At 39.3% G+C, this 16,881-nt stretch overlaps 1 protein-coding gene across 1 annotated transcript in view; it reads right to left on the bottom strand.

Moving 5' to 3' along the window:
* Nucleotides 1-16,881, bottom strand: part of ube3d (ubiquitin protein ligase E3D) — a 63,712-nt gene that overhangs the window by 34,224 nt on the left and 12,607 nt on the right. Inside the window, exons 4-9 of the mRNA XM_034227992.1 lie at nucleotides 15,838-16,057; nucleotides 14,901-14,973; nucleotides 14,748-14,826; nucleotides 12,680-12,788; nucleotides 10,461-10,627; nucleotides 111-249 (exon numbers count right to left, since the gene is read on the bottom strand). Coding sequence (XP_034083883.1) covers nucleotides 111-249; nucleotides 10,461-10,627; nucleotides 12,680-12,788; nucleotides 14,748-14,826; nucleotides 14,901-14,973; nucleotides 15,838-16,057 — 787 coding nt within the window. The remainder of the gene's footprint in view (nucleotides 1-110; nucleotides 250-10,460; nucleotides 10,628-12,679; nucleotides 12,789-14,747; nucleotides 14,827-14,900; nucleotides 14,974-15,837; nucleotides 16,058-16,881) is intronic.

Here is a 16,881-nt window from a genome sequence, read left to right as displayed (position 1 = left end):
GCCGGAAGAGGCCAGACCAAAACCGCCACGCAGCCGTAACACGCCGCAGACAGACCCGGTGGAATCTAGGGGTTAGTCATCTGTTGCCCGTAACATAGTAACCGTCTCACCTCATAGGACCTCATGCGACGCATCGACGCAGGAAGTATAGAGTTGCTGTCCTCTATCACTTGCAGCAGCTCCTCACACACCTTCAGCGGCAGCACCACAGCATGTCCAATGGCGTTGGCCTCCCAACTATCTGCAATGCTGAAAAACACACACGGAGTTCAGTGGGACAGATTTATAGTGACTGCCACAACATTATACAACCACGATCATGACTAGAATAGCTGCTGTTAATCCCATGCTGTAGAATTTGCCCTGGTGCTTTAATTAAGTGGTCTTTAACTCTAAGCTGAACCAGATAAAGGGCGATACATCAGAGTGGATTGATAGTGAGTGGGGCATTGCTACATGTGTGCGTAAAGCGAGAGGAAGAGGGCACTGAAAGGAGAAGAGGAAGAGTGATTGAGAGAAGGAAGATTAATGCTCTGTCAGTGTGGGGCGCCAATCCAGTTTGTTTCGGTGACATTTAGCCATCTGTGCAGTTCCCAAGGGGGAAAGGTCTTCTTAAAGTCTAAGCAGTTCTCCTTAAGGGAACATATCAGGAGGATGGTATGGTAGGGTGGTATGATTGTACTTAATCCATAGTAGCTGTGTAGTCAGTGCAGAGAAACTGACATAAGTAATAGCATGGAAGTTAACACCCAACGCACTTCCTGGAATAGGGTCCAGGAAGTGCGTTGGGTGTTGGAGCAAGTTTTCATAGAGGCCAAACATTGGTATTTCAACTTTTGTGTAGTTACGTGATGCCATTGGGCCCACAAATACTTTTTCCAATTGACTTACATTGGGAAAAAGCCATCTGTAAATCAGATTGTACTATTTTTTCACAGCTAAATCTAATTCTATTAGTCTGAACATTAGAGTAGTCTTAATTTAGCCCTTATTATTGGTTCTTCAAAAAGTTTTAAAATGAGCTAATAGCTAAATCCAATGTTTTGTCCCTCTCCCTTCATTAATCCAACACTGGCATTTCTGTAATTTAAGGTAAATGCAAGTGCACATGCCCTATGAGCCCAATGTATAAAGGAATGCCAGAAGAATGCCAGAAGAATGCCAGAGGATTGCTTGAATATTGGAAGGTCTGGGTATTTCAGTTCTAGAGTCAGAACATTTTGGCTTTTTGCTGCACTAATCAACTTTCATCGGAATGAACGGGTTCCCACATGGAACAGGAAGGGGGAAACCCACATGCTGTATCCAGTTCTCTTTATACATCCATGCTGTGAATGGGGCAGCAGCTAAATATATTTTAACACCTGAAAAAAACACCTTAAATGAACAGTTTACAGCCAGGTATTGTGTCACTGGGGTCTGTTGGCTATAAAGACCCTATTGATGGATTAATGGATTAGTTGCCCGTCAGAAAAGGCCTTGTACGTAATACGTATTGACCAAAAGCAGTCTACATCATAGTTCTTGGTGTATGGAAATGTACCTAATGTTCTGTAGAAAACGGATTTGCCCATATGATTTCCATTAGACTCAATTTCCATATCCATGAGACCTCCTTTCACTTTGTACCAGACTGTGATGGTGCCTGAGACTTTCTCTCAACTCATAATCAAGTCCCTGCCATTAGTGACAAGCATAATCCACTTAGGCACTGGCTCACCAATTCTCCAGCCAATTATTGGCAGTTTTAACAACACACACTGCAACCTCCAGCTGCGGTGGACTGTAACCGACTGTATCCTGAATAAGAGGGCCATCATCCAGGGAATTCAGCTCCCCAGGCATAACATTTAATTTAAAAATGTCAGAGTTGAGTGATGAAGGATGAATGGTAAATGATGTAGGGGGGAAATGGAAGTGTGAATAACACCAGCGTTTAGCTTTGCAAGGCTTCAGGGAAATGTCAAAAATAAGTTAAATTAAAATAGAAGTCGTTGCTCAAACATGAAGCACCTAAATCAAAGACTATAGAACAATACATACAGGGTGCGCTAAACAGTGGTCAGACAGGTTAGGTATTAATGTATTGCAGACATATTAGTATGAGGTTTATGTAATGTATTCATGTAAAAATGTGAATTTGGCAGATACATTGTCAGATTTTCTAACACCCAATTCTGCAAAAAGTCGAACTAAAAATAAACAGCTCTAGGGTCTATAGAAGCCTTTTTTTGCTGATGTGCAGGAAAGCAAAAAAGATCCTGTATATCATTATAGTAAGAATTTCGCTCTAAATAATGACTAAGTATCACAAAACAATTACTTTGTTTCACAAAGCAATGGTCTAATATGACATAACAAACTAGTATTGTAAAAAAAAATGTACTTGGTTTGACAAAATTATGACCTATTGTTGCAAAAATAACATGGTAGTGTCAAAAGATAATGACTTATTGCCAAAAAATAACCTGGTATCTTAAAATAATGACAAAGATTCCTTAAAAAATGACTGAATATCACAATTAAAACAAATAATAACAGAGAACAATGACACAGTTTGTCAAAATGATGCTTGTTTGCAAACATAACGACTTAGTATTGTAAAAATAATGACTAAGTATGTAAAAAGTATTAACGTAGTTTTGCAAAATAATAACATAGAAAGAAAATTAAGAGCTTTCTGGAAAAGGTTACTCAAAATTATGAGTCAAGGCACAAATGCACTAAAAGACATAATAATAATAATAATAATAATAATAATAATAATAATAATAATAATAATAATAATAATACAGTAATTAACATATTAAGGAAGTGGACACCTAATTGTTTAGCTACTTGTTCAAAAATAATGAATGTCGTGATTAAAAACATTTGGTGCATGTTCGCCCATTTAAAATAATGTGTGCTTAAAAAAACAAGCCTGCGTACGGGCCTTCTGCGTCTAAAGTGAATACATGGTCATATATTTAGAGACAATAGCCGCTTTCCCATCAAGTACTTTGCCGTACTTAGTGCCAGCACTTAGTTCCCAGCACTTCCCGCATAGTTTCTCTTGCGTATAGCCCTTTCGTTTTCACGAGGCCATAACAAAACGATAGAAACGGGTCCCAAGGTGGATAGATCTGCAAACGGAACGCTCTGGGGGGTCAAACGGCTCCGTGTGTACGCCTCTATACGATCATTTTCTGATAATGATGAAATAGCCCCGCCTCCCTCTCCCCACGTCTCCTGCTCAGAGCAGTGTTAATTTTGGCAGCTGTTTTTGATTTTGTCTTAGTCTTAGAAAATGGTTTAGTTTTAGTCACATTTGAGTCATTCCTATCCTTCGTAGTTTTAGTCTAGTTTTAGTCGACGAAAACTCAAAACGTTTTGGTCTAGTTTTAGTCGACGAAAACTCAAAACGTTTTAGTCAACTTTTAGTCGATGAAAAATTACATTTTAGTCAACTTTTAGTCAAAATGTTTTCTCTCTTTAAACTAATTCAGTTAGGCAAATACAGGTTTCTGACATTGGAATCAAGTTGACAGCATCAAGTGTTGAAATTCGTAAAGCAACATTTCACTCTCTTAACACTTTACTTGTGTAATATCTAGGGATGGGTATCGTTAAGGTTTTCTACGGTACTACTAGTCTTATCGATACTGCTTATCGATCCGGTACTTTAACGGTATTCTTGTATTTACTTTTTGTAATTTTTTAAAGGGAAAAACTAACAAATTGTTAACCCAAATTAATTGTTTTATTTAAATGTGAAATAAATTAAATATATATAATTATGTTAAAATATTGTACTGTACTTGAGTAAAATGTTGAGGTACTTTACTAGAGTATTTAAATGTTTTGCTACTGTGTACTTCTACTCCACTACAGTTAATAGGTACATGGTGTACTTTTACTCCACTACAGTTAATAGGTACATGGTGTACTTTTACTCCACTACAGTTAATAGGTACATGGTGTACTTTTACTCCACTACATGTATTTAATACCTTTAGTTACTTTACAGATGTGGATGAATGATGTGAAAGTGTTAAATCAGACTTTAGTTTCACCTGGAGTACATACACAAGCTACCCCTGCAGTATACAAAGTCCTTCAAACTAGCTGCACCTTTACCAGCTTTGAGAACACTTTAATGATCAATAATTATAAAACATATCATAGATATTATTCTGAAATGGACCAATCTGCACAACGACTACTTTTACTGTCGCTACTTTAAGTATATTTTGATGATCATACTTTTACTTGAGGAACTCAACTAACTACAAGATCTGGGTACTTCTCCCACCTCTGCACACCTGATGTGATAACGTTACTCGTAATTGGGGCAACAGAGCTACGAGTTAAGGAAGTGGAAAATTGTGCATTTCTCCGACTGAATATGACGCCTTTTGGCCGGCTGTTTGGACAGACTACTTGTCACGGCTGCTGCTGCTGTCTGCTCGTTAACCTGTCTAGGATTGTTTTCAGCTGTGTATGTTATATGTATATGAGATGCGCCGTTGCCCGGACGCCATTGGATGCCAGTTTCCTGTCCCTCCTCCGGTAGGCGTGACCGAAGATCTGGATTGGAGCAGGTCGGGCCCGACTCACCAATCCCTGCCCACACCTTCCGGGGACTCTTACAAGAGTGTGTGCATCTCAGTTAGACGGGAGAGGTCTGAATCTGTGTCAGACGTATCTCGGTGCTCTCCTTATGTTCTGTGTAGCTTTGTGCTAGTTCTGTTATAGTGGTTAGTTAGGATGTGTGTTGTGTGTGTATTCTGTGATTTGTAACGGCGTCGAACTTGTGCGAGGCGCCTCACTATTTTAGACTTAAGTGCCCATGACTGTGATAATCTGTGGCCTTCGTTTTGTGTTGCAATATTTTGAACAGATAGCGGGTTTTAAGAGCCTGTATTTTTTGTTATATCATCTTTATTTTGAGTTTATTATTAAAATCAACCTCTTACCAAGAACACCTGGTTTCGTGTTGCTTCCCTTTTACCCTAAGCGAGCTGGGGACGTGGGGACGCGAGCAACTCGTGTCAACGCGATAACACTAATGGCAAACGAGCTTTGTCCACATCGAGCCTTGTAGAGTGTCTCTATACTTCTGAATGCTCCGTCCCCGGCAGATCTCTGTGTGCCGCTGCCAGAGGTGGGGACTCGAGTCACATGACTTGACTCGAGTCGCATATTTTTTGACTTGAGACTTGCTTGACTAACATTGATAAAAGACTTGACTTTGACTTGAGATAGATGACTTGAAAGGACTGAGATATTACGTTTAGTTTTTTCGAAAAACGTGATTATAGCACCATGCGCGCAAACCTGGCAACCCACTAGAAGGCAGGAGTCTCAGTTAACATGGCAGCGGCTAGCGTTACTCCAAAAATTGTGAAGTTTGGATTCAAGGATTATTTTGTCGATGACGGTAATAAGAAGAGAACAGCGGTATTCAGGGTCTGCAGCATAAAGATCAGTGACACGACCACCACAACATCCAACTTCATTCGTCACCACAAAAAAACCCACAGAGGAAGGTGCGTGCATGTGTTGTGTTAGCTAGAAAGCTAACGTTAAGTGTAAGCTACGTTAGACTTGGTTTCATATCGATTAAGCATTGCAAAGAGAAGACAAAACGGTAAATGAACACTAGAACCTCCAAGGGATTCATTTTGACTAACCCTGATACTGACGGGCTGTCAGGAGAGGGAGAGAGAGGAAAAGAGATGCCTCGTTTATTTCCCCTGTGTTATTATCAGAAGTTACTGTAAACTTTTGAATAATGTAGTTCATCTACTTTTAGTAGTTTGTTTAAAGGTGGGGTAGGTAAGTTTCAGAAACCGGCTCGAGTGCACTAACATTTGAAAGTACACAGCCGAAAAGAATCCGCCCCTTCCTTCAGACTTCCTTACAGAGCACCTCCTCCAACATACATGGACGCGCACATGACGTCAGCAGACTGGTGAAAGTGGCCGCCTGTTGCTGGCGAGTCATTGAAGTACTGCTGCAATGCACGCCCAATGACGGCACGCCCAATGAGGACACGAGATACATTTGTGCGTGCACGAGATGGAAGGCTGACAGACAGGGCGGCAATCCAATCCGTTTAGCCCGGCTAAACGGATTGGTTGTACTTTTTACAGTATTACGGGTTCTACAGATGACATTTTTTTATGGATTTGTTGTCAAAGCACTTCAGATATTCATTGCTATCGGGATGTTAAGAGCATTCCATGGAATATAACAAAAAGTGTATCTCGAGCCGGTTTCTGAAACTTACCTACCCCACCTTTAAATGTTTTAATTATGTTGTTTTTGTTTGTAGAAGTGCATCATTCTTTGATTTATTGTAAAATGAATCTGAACTTTTTGATCCGTTATGATGATAAACTGAAGCCATTTCAAAATGAACCCAATTAAGTGAGTTTTAAATCGTCCTACTTACAGTAGTTTATAAGGAAATTATGAAGAGGAACAAATTCAATGATTTGAAAATGATATCTATGTAGGTGCCGACGCTGTTGGCGGTTCTAGCGTTAACATACATTTAAATTAAATATGTGTAATGGCAAATGCCATATATGATTTTCTTACCTGGAATTCTGCCTTTTAGAACAGACTTTTTGAATACCCTGCATTTTGAATGTCCGATAGTCCACCATTAACACCTTAGTCCCGTCTCGTCAACGAAAATTAAATATACATTTCGTCAAAGTTTTCGTTATCAAGAAGCTATTTTTATCTCGTCATCGTCTCGTCTTAGTCATGTAAAAAAGGTCGTTGACAAACATTTTTCGTCATAGTTATCGTTGACGAAATTAACACTGGCTCAGAGATCAGCTGCTGGGCTGTCAAAAGAGGGGGAAGGAAAAGAGAGGCTCCGTTTATTATTATTATATTATTATTATTATATAGAGTCGTTATCAATTTGTTTTAAAGCTCAATAAATAACAAAGAAGACCTTTGACCGGCAGTTTTTTAATTTTGTCCGGAAGATTTAAACTTTAACAGACATGTTGACCGGCGAAAAAAAAATGTTAACGGAAACTCTGCCGCACGGATCCCTTGTCCCTTGGAAGAGGCGGAGAGGTGGGTGTTTTTCACCTGCTGGTGGACTACCGGAGAGATATACAGCAGGAGAACACGCCGTCCACCGCGGAGAATAAACAGAAGGGGTTTCCAGCGGTCTCGTGTAAACGCAAACGTTCCCGTGTAAATGGGGTCTAAGTACAGGTCGCGTACACACCGGAATAAGTTCCCTGAGGGAATAGAGTGGCGAAGTCACGCCCATCTACTTCCGGTCCATGGGACCTTATTTCGGAAAAATAATGTATTGAAGTCAATGGAGAGAGAAAACTTATCTTTTGATCCCGTTTAAATTGTGCCACGAATTACACATATGATGTTTGTCAATCTTAAAAAATAATTTCCATGTCAAAAAAGTCACAGTTTGTCGTAAAACTGTTGAAATATAAGACTATGAAAAATATGCAACTAAAACAGAGGTTCTCAAAGTGGGGGGTGCAGAGGCATGACAGGGCGGGCACGAGAGTCCAGTAGGAAAAATGGTCATTAAAAAAAAAAAAAATCATAATTTGAAACATTGATTCGAAAATAATATGATACAGTACAGTACTATTACATATGGGTCTCTGTGTTTCATTAAAGCTTGGCTCTGTGTGTGTGTGGAACGAGCCATTTTGTGTGCATGCGTGAGCGAGAGAGAGCGCACCGGTACCGGAGATTGTTGTTGTTAGCTTCTGGTGCTAGCGAGCTACGCTAATGGATATAAGGAATTTTTTCACCTACAAAGTGGAGAGAGTCCTCTCCTGTCAGACTGAGAGGCTCAGTGAACTAAAGGACTCTGAGTGTTTAGATAGTTAACTTTAGTCTAAGTTATATCAGTGGGTCTCGAACGTTTTGATGTAAACAATTATTTCCGAGGCACACGTTTATATGATCATTATAGTTATAAAAAAATAAGAGAATAAATGAAAAACAGGTATGAAATACTAGATGACAGTAAAAAAAGAATAAAGTTTAAAAGGGTGATTTGTAAAATATCCATAAAGAAAAAGTAAATCTGTTTCCAGGTTTATTTCATATGGATGTTGAGAGATGTATCCATAGATCTCTTCATTTTGCTCTCAAAGTGCACCAGATTGATGCTTTTAACTTCAATATTTAGAAATAAATCTTCCTGGGGGAGCTTGCCCCCGGACCCCCCTATGTTAGGTCAACTCCCAACTCCCCACTTATAAAAATAGCACTTTACCCCTGCTTACACCTATATGCCGTGAGCTGATTTATCGAGCCTTCATTGTAACAGTCGCGGGTACACTGACAGTGTACCCGCGACTGTTTTTTTCACAATTTAAGCCCGGGGAGAAATGCTAACGCTAGCATCGGCGATCGCCGATCTTTTCTACTTCATGCTATCTGCACAAATGGTTGACATTAAACATTAAAAAGACCAGGCAGTTCAGAGAGAATCAAAGGAAGGCAGGCAGGAAGCTTTGCATGACATTCTTCTGGAAGTGTTTCATTCTGGTGATAGTGAGGCTAGTCAATCGTTTTGTTGACAAGACAGTAGTGACGGCCATCTTGGTGACGTGTGTTGTTCTGCGAGACCAGAGTACATCTCTGGTCTCGCAGAACAACACACGTCACCAAGATGGCCGTTGGTTCATTGAGCATTTCACACAAACAAATGTGTTACGTCACAGTTTTACGACACTTTTTTTTTTTTTTTGACTTGCAAAATTATCTTTTAAATTGACAAACATCATATTTGTAATTCGTGGCACAATTCAAACGGGATAAAGATAATCTTTCTCTCTCCAATAACATAATTGTTTTCGAAATAAGGTCCCATGGAGGTCCACCGGAAGGGGAGGGACTTTGCCACTCTATATTACGCAAATGAAGCATGGATGTATAATAAGAACCAGAGCCGTATAATAGATATATATTATATTATATATTCTATCTATACGGCGCTGATAAGAACGAAATGAAGCCCCTGACGTCACTTCTTCTGCTTTGGGTTTACTGTCAGGCCGCAAACAACTTCACGGCGTATACTGCCGGCCGGAAGTCCCCGGAGTTGGGGGCTGGCTTCAGTAGAAGCTGCTGGGAGTCCGAGTAAATCGTCAGAACGCCGACACCTCCTCTTCACTCCACCACTCCCATGTTTTTTTTTGTGTTGCCATAAGTTATTCTCTCTCCGTTGGTGCGCGGGGCTAATGCTAATGCCAGCAAATACAATGGCGGCTTCACAAAACTTTTCTGAGTTTTACGGGGCGTGGTTTGCAATTCGCCCAGCCAATTGAAATTGGTACTTTTCTCTCCCCAGGATAGTACCACCTCTATAGCAGGCACTAAAAATGGGGGTAAAAGCTCTCGGAACTAAGTACTCTTTTTGTGTGAACGCAAAATTCCAGGCACTATCGGAACTAAACGGGAAAAGTACGGGGAAAAGTACTCCAGTGTGAACGCGCGAAGTCGTTGTTTCGAGGAAGTTTTTGCATTTTAATGACTTACATTATCTTTTCTTTCATCTCAAGACTACGTTTTTATGCCTACTTTTTTCTTTACTGGCACGGAAGGACTTCCATGTAAATCGGAAATGTAAACGGTGGATGTAAAACATTTCTGGCAAGGGTTACAATTATCCCTCTATGAGATAACTCACACAATAAGAGAAAAACCTGAATTTCAGAGGAGATCATTTCATATTCCGGCTGTATAAAAAAGAGCAGTGCTCCAGTTCAAAGTTGTCTCGTTTACCAGCATGAAGTCTCTCTCGGTACCCAGCATGCCCCTTTGGTGAAACATTTTTACTTGGATCACTCAGCTATTGTGTCACTTAAATGCACTCGTAGTTCTTTGATTACCAAGACAAGCCTTTCTCCTTTCAAAAGAGTTATTCCTCTAATTACCCTTTCTGCGTCAGTCAGCCAGTGGGCTTGTCAAAAACTGTAGGAACAACCAAACTTCTCTGTTCTGCCTTCACTCTCAGCGGCAGCAGAGAAAAGGAGGAGGAGGAGGAGTGCTGATTCAGTTGAAAATAATGAGGGGGTAAAGCTCTTCCAGTGGCGTGCTGCTGTACTGAACATGGAGAACCACATGCGGCACATCCACCCACACCTCTCTAATCCTTCACAGCAAGGTACACAGAGCCTTGCTCCCGTCAAAACAACATCCCCTGTGTGTGTGCAACAAACACAGGCTTATGCAACTGACAACATCCAGACGATAAACACCTTTGATGGCAATCTCATTCGCAAAAATAATAGACAATTATGTCTGAACAGAGACCCTCAGTGTTCTAAGAATGAAAATCTGATCACAAACAATTCCTCCTTCGCAGGTGGTGATTGAGAAGGTGCGCCGGAGAGATGAAAGATTAAGAAAGGGGAAAACAAAGAATGAAGAGGGGGAGTGGAGTGAGAGTGCTCGCTTACTCTCTGTGCTGGGTGCTTGTGTCGGAGCAGGAGGTGTAGAGGAGTTTCAGGACTGTGGCAGCTGTAGGTGATGGACTGTGAGGAGAGAGGGATTCAACAGAGCTCTCCCCCCCCACACACGTCTCCGGGACCGACGCTGTGATGGAGTCGCTGTTCAGGAGCCAGAGCTGCAGGAGGGGCAGACGGGTCACTAAACACTCCAGATACACATGCCAGAGGGCAGAGGAATCGCACTCCACCACATGAACTGCGTGCACAGCGGCTTAGAGTGTCTTATACACATGATCTTATATATTTTACTTTTTTTTAAAGAACAGTTTTCCTTAAAGACGAGCCTCTAACACGATATTCTTCAGTATGTTTTGGTGCAAATATGCTAAATGTTGCATCTTTCCTCAGCTGTTAACATTTAATAATGCAAAACATTTTTGTATAGCACCTTTCATTCAAGATATACAGCTTAAAGTGCACAGACTATAACACCCCTTGCTGTTAAATGCCAACCAACTATGTGCAATATGTGCTATATGTGCAATATCAGGGTATATGCAGGAATCCTGAAGTCAGATGTAGACCTTTCAAGACCTTTTTTAAGACCCTTTCCATATATTTTACGGTTACATTGGCGGCACACTTTACCTCACATTGACTATATACAGTATGGATTGTCCTTCCTCCTTATCTTCTAACCATTTGGACGCAGACTTGCATTTCCCCGTAACGATGTTGTTTAACAACCGGCGTAAACGGACATTCACGCACTATCAAGCAGTGAGTGTGCGCTGTCCTGTTCAGATGACGTCAAATCCAACGGGATGCCATAAATAAACTACACAGAATCACACTACACATACGCAATGATTACATTCAGGCAGACTGTAGAATACAACCTCTTTGGACAATTTATATACTTATTGAAAACAAGCTACAAAATGTAATACCTTGGAAAATGCCGTTTAATACTTTTAATAGCCTTAATTTTCGCTAAATTGATAGATCAACTTTTAATACTTTTTAAGACCCTGCGGACACCCTGAATATATATATATATATGCCGTTAATAACTAATATATACCTGGCTGCTAAATCCTTAAAACTGTTACAGGGTGTGTATTTTGTAAATTGTGTAACTTTTTTTGTATTATATTTTGTATTATATCATAACTTAGTACTTTTTAATGCATGTAACATTATGTAACATTAAGCTATCTGTGGCTCTTTTTTCTGCTGTAACTACGTACATTTCCCCTCTGTGGGACTGATAAAGGTATTCTGATTTACATTTTGAAAAATGATGAAAAGGTAACACATAAGGAATTATTAAAAGAGTATTTGAAAAGGGAAAGGGCTTAGTGTTGCTGTAAAAGGATACCATTCATAAAAAAAAGCCTACAACCAAAAAAGAGGAGATTTAAAAAAGGCATAAAAGACATTTAAATTAGAAGTAAAAAGGGATTTAAAGGCGTTAAAGGTCATTTAAATCACTAGGAAATGTAAGGACATAAAAAGGTAATTTACATCATTAATAAAAGTTATTTTAAGACACAAGGTCATTTAATCACAAATAAACATACATTTACGGCGATTAAAGGTCATTGAAATCACTAATAAAAAGTTATTTTAAGGCATAAAGCGTCATTTGAAGTCACTAATAAAGACATTTAAAAAGCATAAAGGTAATTTAAGATGCTAATAAAAAGACATCTTAAGGCATGAAAGGTCATTTGAAGTTTGCAATTGGGTCGTTTCACATTTGAAACAGAACCTGCCTCAAGGGCACATGAAAGAAGAAGTAATAACAGTGTTCATAATTCATTTGATTTTTAATTGTCGCATTGATTTTTTTACTTCAAAAGTCCTAGGGTCAGAACTGTTTATTTAAATAAAACAATGTAAAAGTTATATTTGTATTTTCCTAAGGTCATACAGTTAAAAGTGTGATGGACAATTAAGACAAGTATTTGTGGAATACCACAAATACCACCATTATTATTGGAATAGTGGTGGAATAAAACCTCCAAACTCCCAGTGAAAGATGCACAGTCACTGTTGAGCCACTTGTAATAATCCGTTCACTGATTTGAACTCAATCAGCTTGTCATTACAGTATGCTTGAAGAACCCGTCATAACGCTTCCCCATTAATCAGACAGATGTAGTGGTCTATTTTGAATCCAAACTCATGTGCTTCTCTGATTATGCCATGATTATTGTTCTCACCAATAAGAAGGTTTTTCCATCAGGAGTCTGAACGGAGAAGTGGAAGGTGCTCATCGAGGAGGACAGCCCCAACAGCCGGGCTGCGATGGTCTTCTCCAGGAACAGCGACCTGTCAGAGAGAGACCGTGCTCCTTCAGTTACATATTGAGTCTTTAAAGAGCACAAGAAATACACCTACTTGATCAGACATTCACAATTAAACCCAATGGAGGTTTGACGAATTAATAAAGTATGATCGCATGGTGTTTTTCTTATTCATAAAATGACTAAAGGTTATGGTAAAAATTGTTACATATTATGGTGATATTTTTTTTTTTTTTTTTTTTTTTTTTAAATGGTACCATTAGTCAAATAATGCAATAAAGCCCACGAATGGTAGCTTCAAAAAAGGGCTAAAAGGTTTTCAATAGTGAATAAAACAAATGTTGTTGCTTAGGTGAATCTATAAACTATTCAAAATTGGCTTGTGGGATATTTAACTTAATGTTTGATAAAGTTTTAAATGATGTTGAACAAAGCACTCATATTTGAATAAGGCAGCAACCCTGAATAAATAACTCCCCGAATTTCCAAGATTAACATTATAATGTTTAAATAAATGTAATAGATATTCTGAGCAGGGTTTCCGCTAGGATTGTTTCTCGCCGGTCAAATGTCCGGACAGAATTTATTTTACTGGACAAATTTGAAACTTACCGTCATGTTTCAATAATAATAATAAGAATGGTGCAGCAGAGTTTCCGTTAGCAGGTAATCACCGGACTAGGACCGGATATGCTGATGTTTAAAACTCAGTTAATGGGGTCATTTTTATATTGCTTCAGTTTATAATCGTAACAGATTGAAAAATTCAGATTCATTTTTCAATAAATGATTCCACAAACAACAAACAACATAATTATTACATTCAAACAAACTACTTGTAGTAGATGAAGTACATTATTCAAAAGTTTACATTAACTTTGAATAATAACGGTAATTACCTGCTAACGGAAACCCTGATTAACCCTGAGGTAATAAAGTAATACATTTGAAAGAAAACATTTTGAAACTCAATATGACTCGATTGGACTCCTTTGTTTACTTCCATAACATAATGATATCACTATACACTTGGGCTTCTATTGGCTAGCGCTCCAACATATCGTATGTAAAAGGCAGGAAATCACAACAGAGCCGGCCAGTAACCAATCAGAGCAGACTGGGCTCTGGTTTCAGACATAGAGTGAAAAGAGGTGCTGCAGCACAGGCAGCATGAGAAAGATAAAGAGCTTTTTGAACATTAAAGGTCCCATGTCATGCTTTTCCGGTTATTACCCCTCCCCTTGTGTTTTATGTAGCTTTTTCTGCATGTAAACGGTCTGCAGAGTCACAAACCTTCAAAGTACACCCTGTAGCGAGTAAAACTCTAACACAGAAAAGACCTGTCTATGCTGCCCCCGAACGCCTCGTTGGACATTTATCTTTTTCCATTGTTTACTTCTTGGGTATAGTGACGTATTTCGGGTATAGTGACGTGACGTAACGTTACGTCCGCGGAGCCATTACGTTTGGACCAATCCGCGGACTTCCTCTCACACACACACTCGGCGGGACGTTACGAGGCTCGCTGCTGCGAGGAGCTGGACACTGTGAGCTGGCTCACTGGTGTCGGGTTGGCGAAACAGCGCGGAACTCAGCCTGAGCACACACACAAACTCCCAGCCAGGCTGCGGGGTGTGTGTGTGTGTTTCGGGCTGGATTTCGCTGTCTCACAGACGGCCACTGGGCTGACAGGGAGGGGGGGGCAGGAGCTCCAACAAGCCGTTTAGGACAGAGTAAATACACATACTATACAGAGATGCTGTTTGAGAAACCAATGTGATTTTGGAAAATTGCACAATGTAAATCTATTCTAGTAGACCTCAACAATGGAATTATGATCAGTAGAAATGGCCATGACATGGGACCTTTAAAGCATGGAGACTTTAAGGGGCACAAAATACAAATATGAACCTGAAAGGAGCACAATAGGGCCCCTTTAACAGGCTGTTTCCTAAATGTCATTACTAGGAATTTGGATACAAACCTGTTAAGTGAAGTTTCTGGCTCTCTGTCTCCCTCTGCTCGCTCCACCACCACCTGTGTGATGTACAGTTTCACCGTCTCTATAAGATACAATAGAAAAAAGCTCATTACACAGTTACAAGTTGTGATGATATAGATGTATAGAGGTATATACCTGGTGCTACAGCCTCTCCCAGCACTGATGAGCAGCTCTTGCAGGAGACCAGTGCCACTCGGCGGCATGTCTTCTATAGAAGTAAAGAAACTGACAATCATTCACCAGAATCTACACCCATCTTTAACTCGATTGTTTGAAAATCAATAGACTCTTTAGCCAGAATGGAAGGCAGGAAAGTAAGAGGGACAGTTCTGGTGTGCATATTATCATTTGTTCTCCGGCTCTTTCCATCTGCTTCTCGTTCTTTTGAGCTCACTTTCAGTCATGCAGAGCGCATCACTCGTGCATCACTCGTGCAGAGAAAGACTATTAAAAGAGAAGGGAGATCAATCCTATGTCTGCAGAGTGCTACACTTTAACTGAAGCAGCCGTCTGAGGAAAGTGTCTATACTGTTGATATGAATGTGAATCAAATTTGCCCAGCTAGAGATGATTTTATTTGAAATGATTTAATTCGGATAATCTGGTGGCTAAGAATTCTGTTATCCAGACGTACTTGATATATATGTATACTTTTTTTGTTTTAGTAGTAAGTTGGTCTATGTGTTTTTGACCTTTTTCTGTATATTTTATATTGTGTATTCTATTCTACTATTGATATGTATACTCTTTATTTTTACATTATTTTAACTCGTGTGCAATGTCTTGTAAAGATTTTTTAAATAATATTTTATGACGTTATATTTTGATTACTAACTTTTTTAGAAGAAAATCCCTCTTAAACACATTAATGTATGACTACACCATTTTAAACCAAAGCAAATTCCTTGTATGGGAAAACCTGCTAAGCAATAACCCTGATTTGATTCTGACATGCTGCTCCAACAAAACCATTTTGTCCAATCAGGCGGCATTAAATATATCTTATCTAATCATCTCAAATAAACACCTTGAATAAAATGTACTTTTTTAGGAATTTGGAACTTTTGGAAACCTTTGAATCTTGCCCGTCCTCTGAGTCAACAGGTGCCTCTTCCACAGTGAGGGTGTGTTCACAGCTGCTGTCTCTGGCGAGGAGGAGGAAGGTGTCTCCCAGCAGACAGTCCTCGGCTCGGGGCAGCAGCTTCTTAGCGAAGGGGTCGGGGTGGCAGCACCAGTCGTCCACGATGGAGTTCCAGTTGCCGTTAGGGAGAGGAAGAACTCGCTTGAACACTCTGAAGAAGAGGGGGAAACAAATAAAACAATTACTTTCCATCTTTGTCAAGTGATGTTTGGAAATGACATCAATTAGCTGTTTCTGTTGTGAGAGCTGATATTACTTAATAAGCAAAGAGTTCCCTAATGGCCGGAGATGATTAAAAACACAAGAAGGAAACCTGAGGAAAGTATCCAAATTACACCAGAGACATACTCACAATATCTTATAATGGGATTATTTTGTTAGGATATTTTTTTAATCTCCCAATTATATAATAAAAGTATTGAAAGCAGCTGTTGTTTTGCATCTCAACAGTGAGGCAGAACCAGCTGTAAACATGGAGCAAGGGCCGTCTTAAATGAGCAATTCAGCATCACTGTCTCGAGAGATACTAATACACCACTGCATGTGTTGTAATATACACAAGTTTACATACTTATTGTTGTTGTCTATTGTACAATGTGCAAACGTTTACTCCGGGTTCTTTGTTTTGATATAATATGTTGTATTTATCCTTTTATTGCACATTTCTGATTTAACTTTTTATGTTTATATGAATCAATTTCTTCTATTTTATTTATCCTTTTATTTCACATTTTGACTTTTTACATTTATATAAATATATTATTTGTATTTTATTGTAAAATGGAGCAGCTGTTGCAAAACCCAATTTCCACATAGGATAAATCAAGTATTCTGATTAAACATAACATTACCATATTATTAGCACCTAACAAAGTTGCGATTACTAACACATATTTTAATTTTAATTATGAAGCATTTTTTGAAGACTTGTTTTTGCCCACCTCATGAGTTTAGGTCCAAGATGTTTTGGTGTCC

The sequence above is a fragment of the Gymnodraco acuticeps genome, unplaced genomic scaffold, assembly GCF_902827175.1.
Source record: "Gymnodraco acuticeps unplaced genomic scaffold, fGymAcu1.1, whole genome shotgun sequence".
In the NCBI taxonomy this organism is placed as follows: Eukaryota; Metazoa; Chordata; class Actinopteri; order Perciformes; family Bathydraconidae; genus Gymnodraco; species Gymnodraco acuticeps.
The sequence above is the reverse complement of the archived record's forward strand: the minus strand, read 5'-3'. Positions and strand labels throughout refer to the sequence as shown.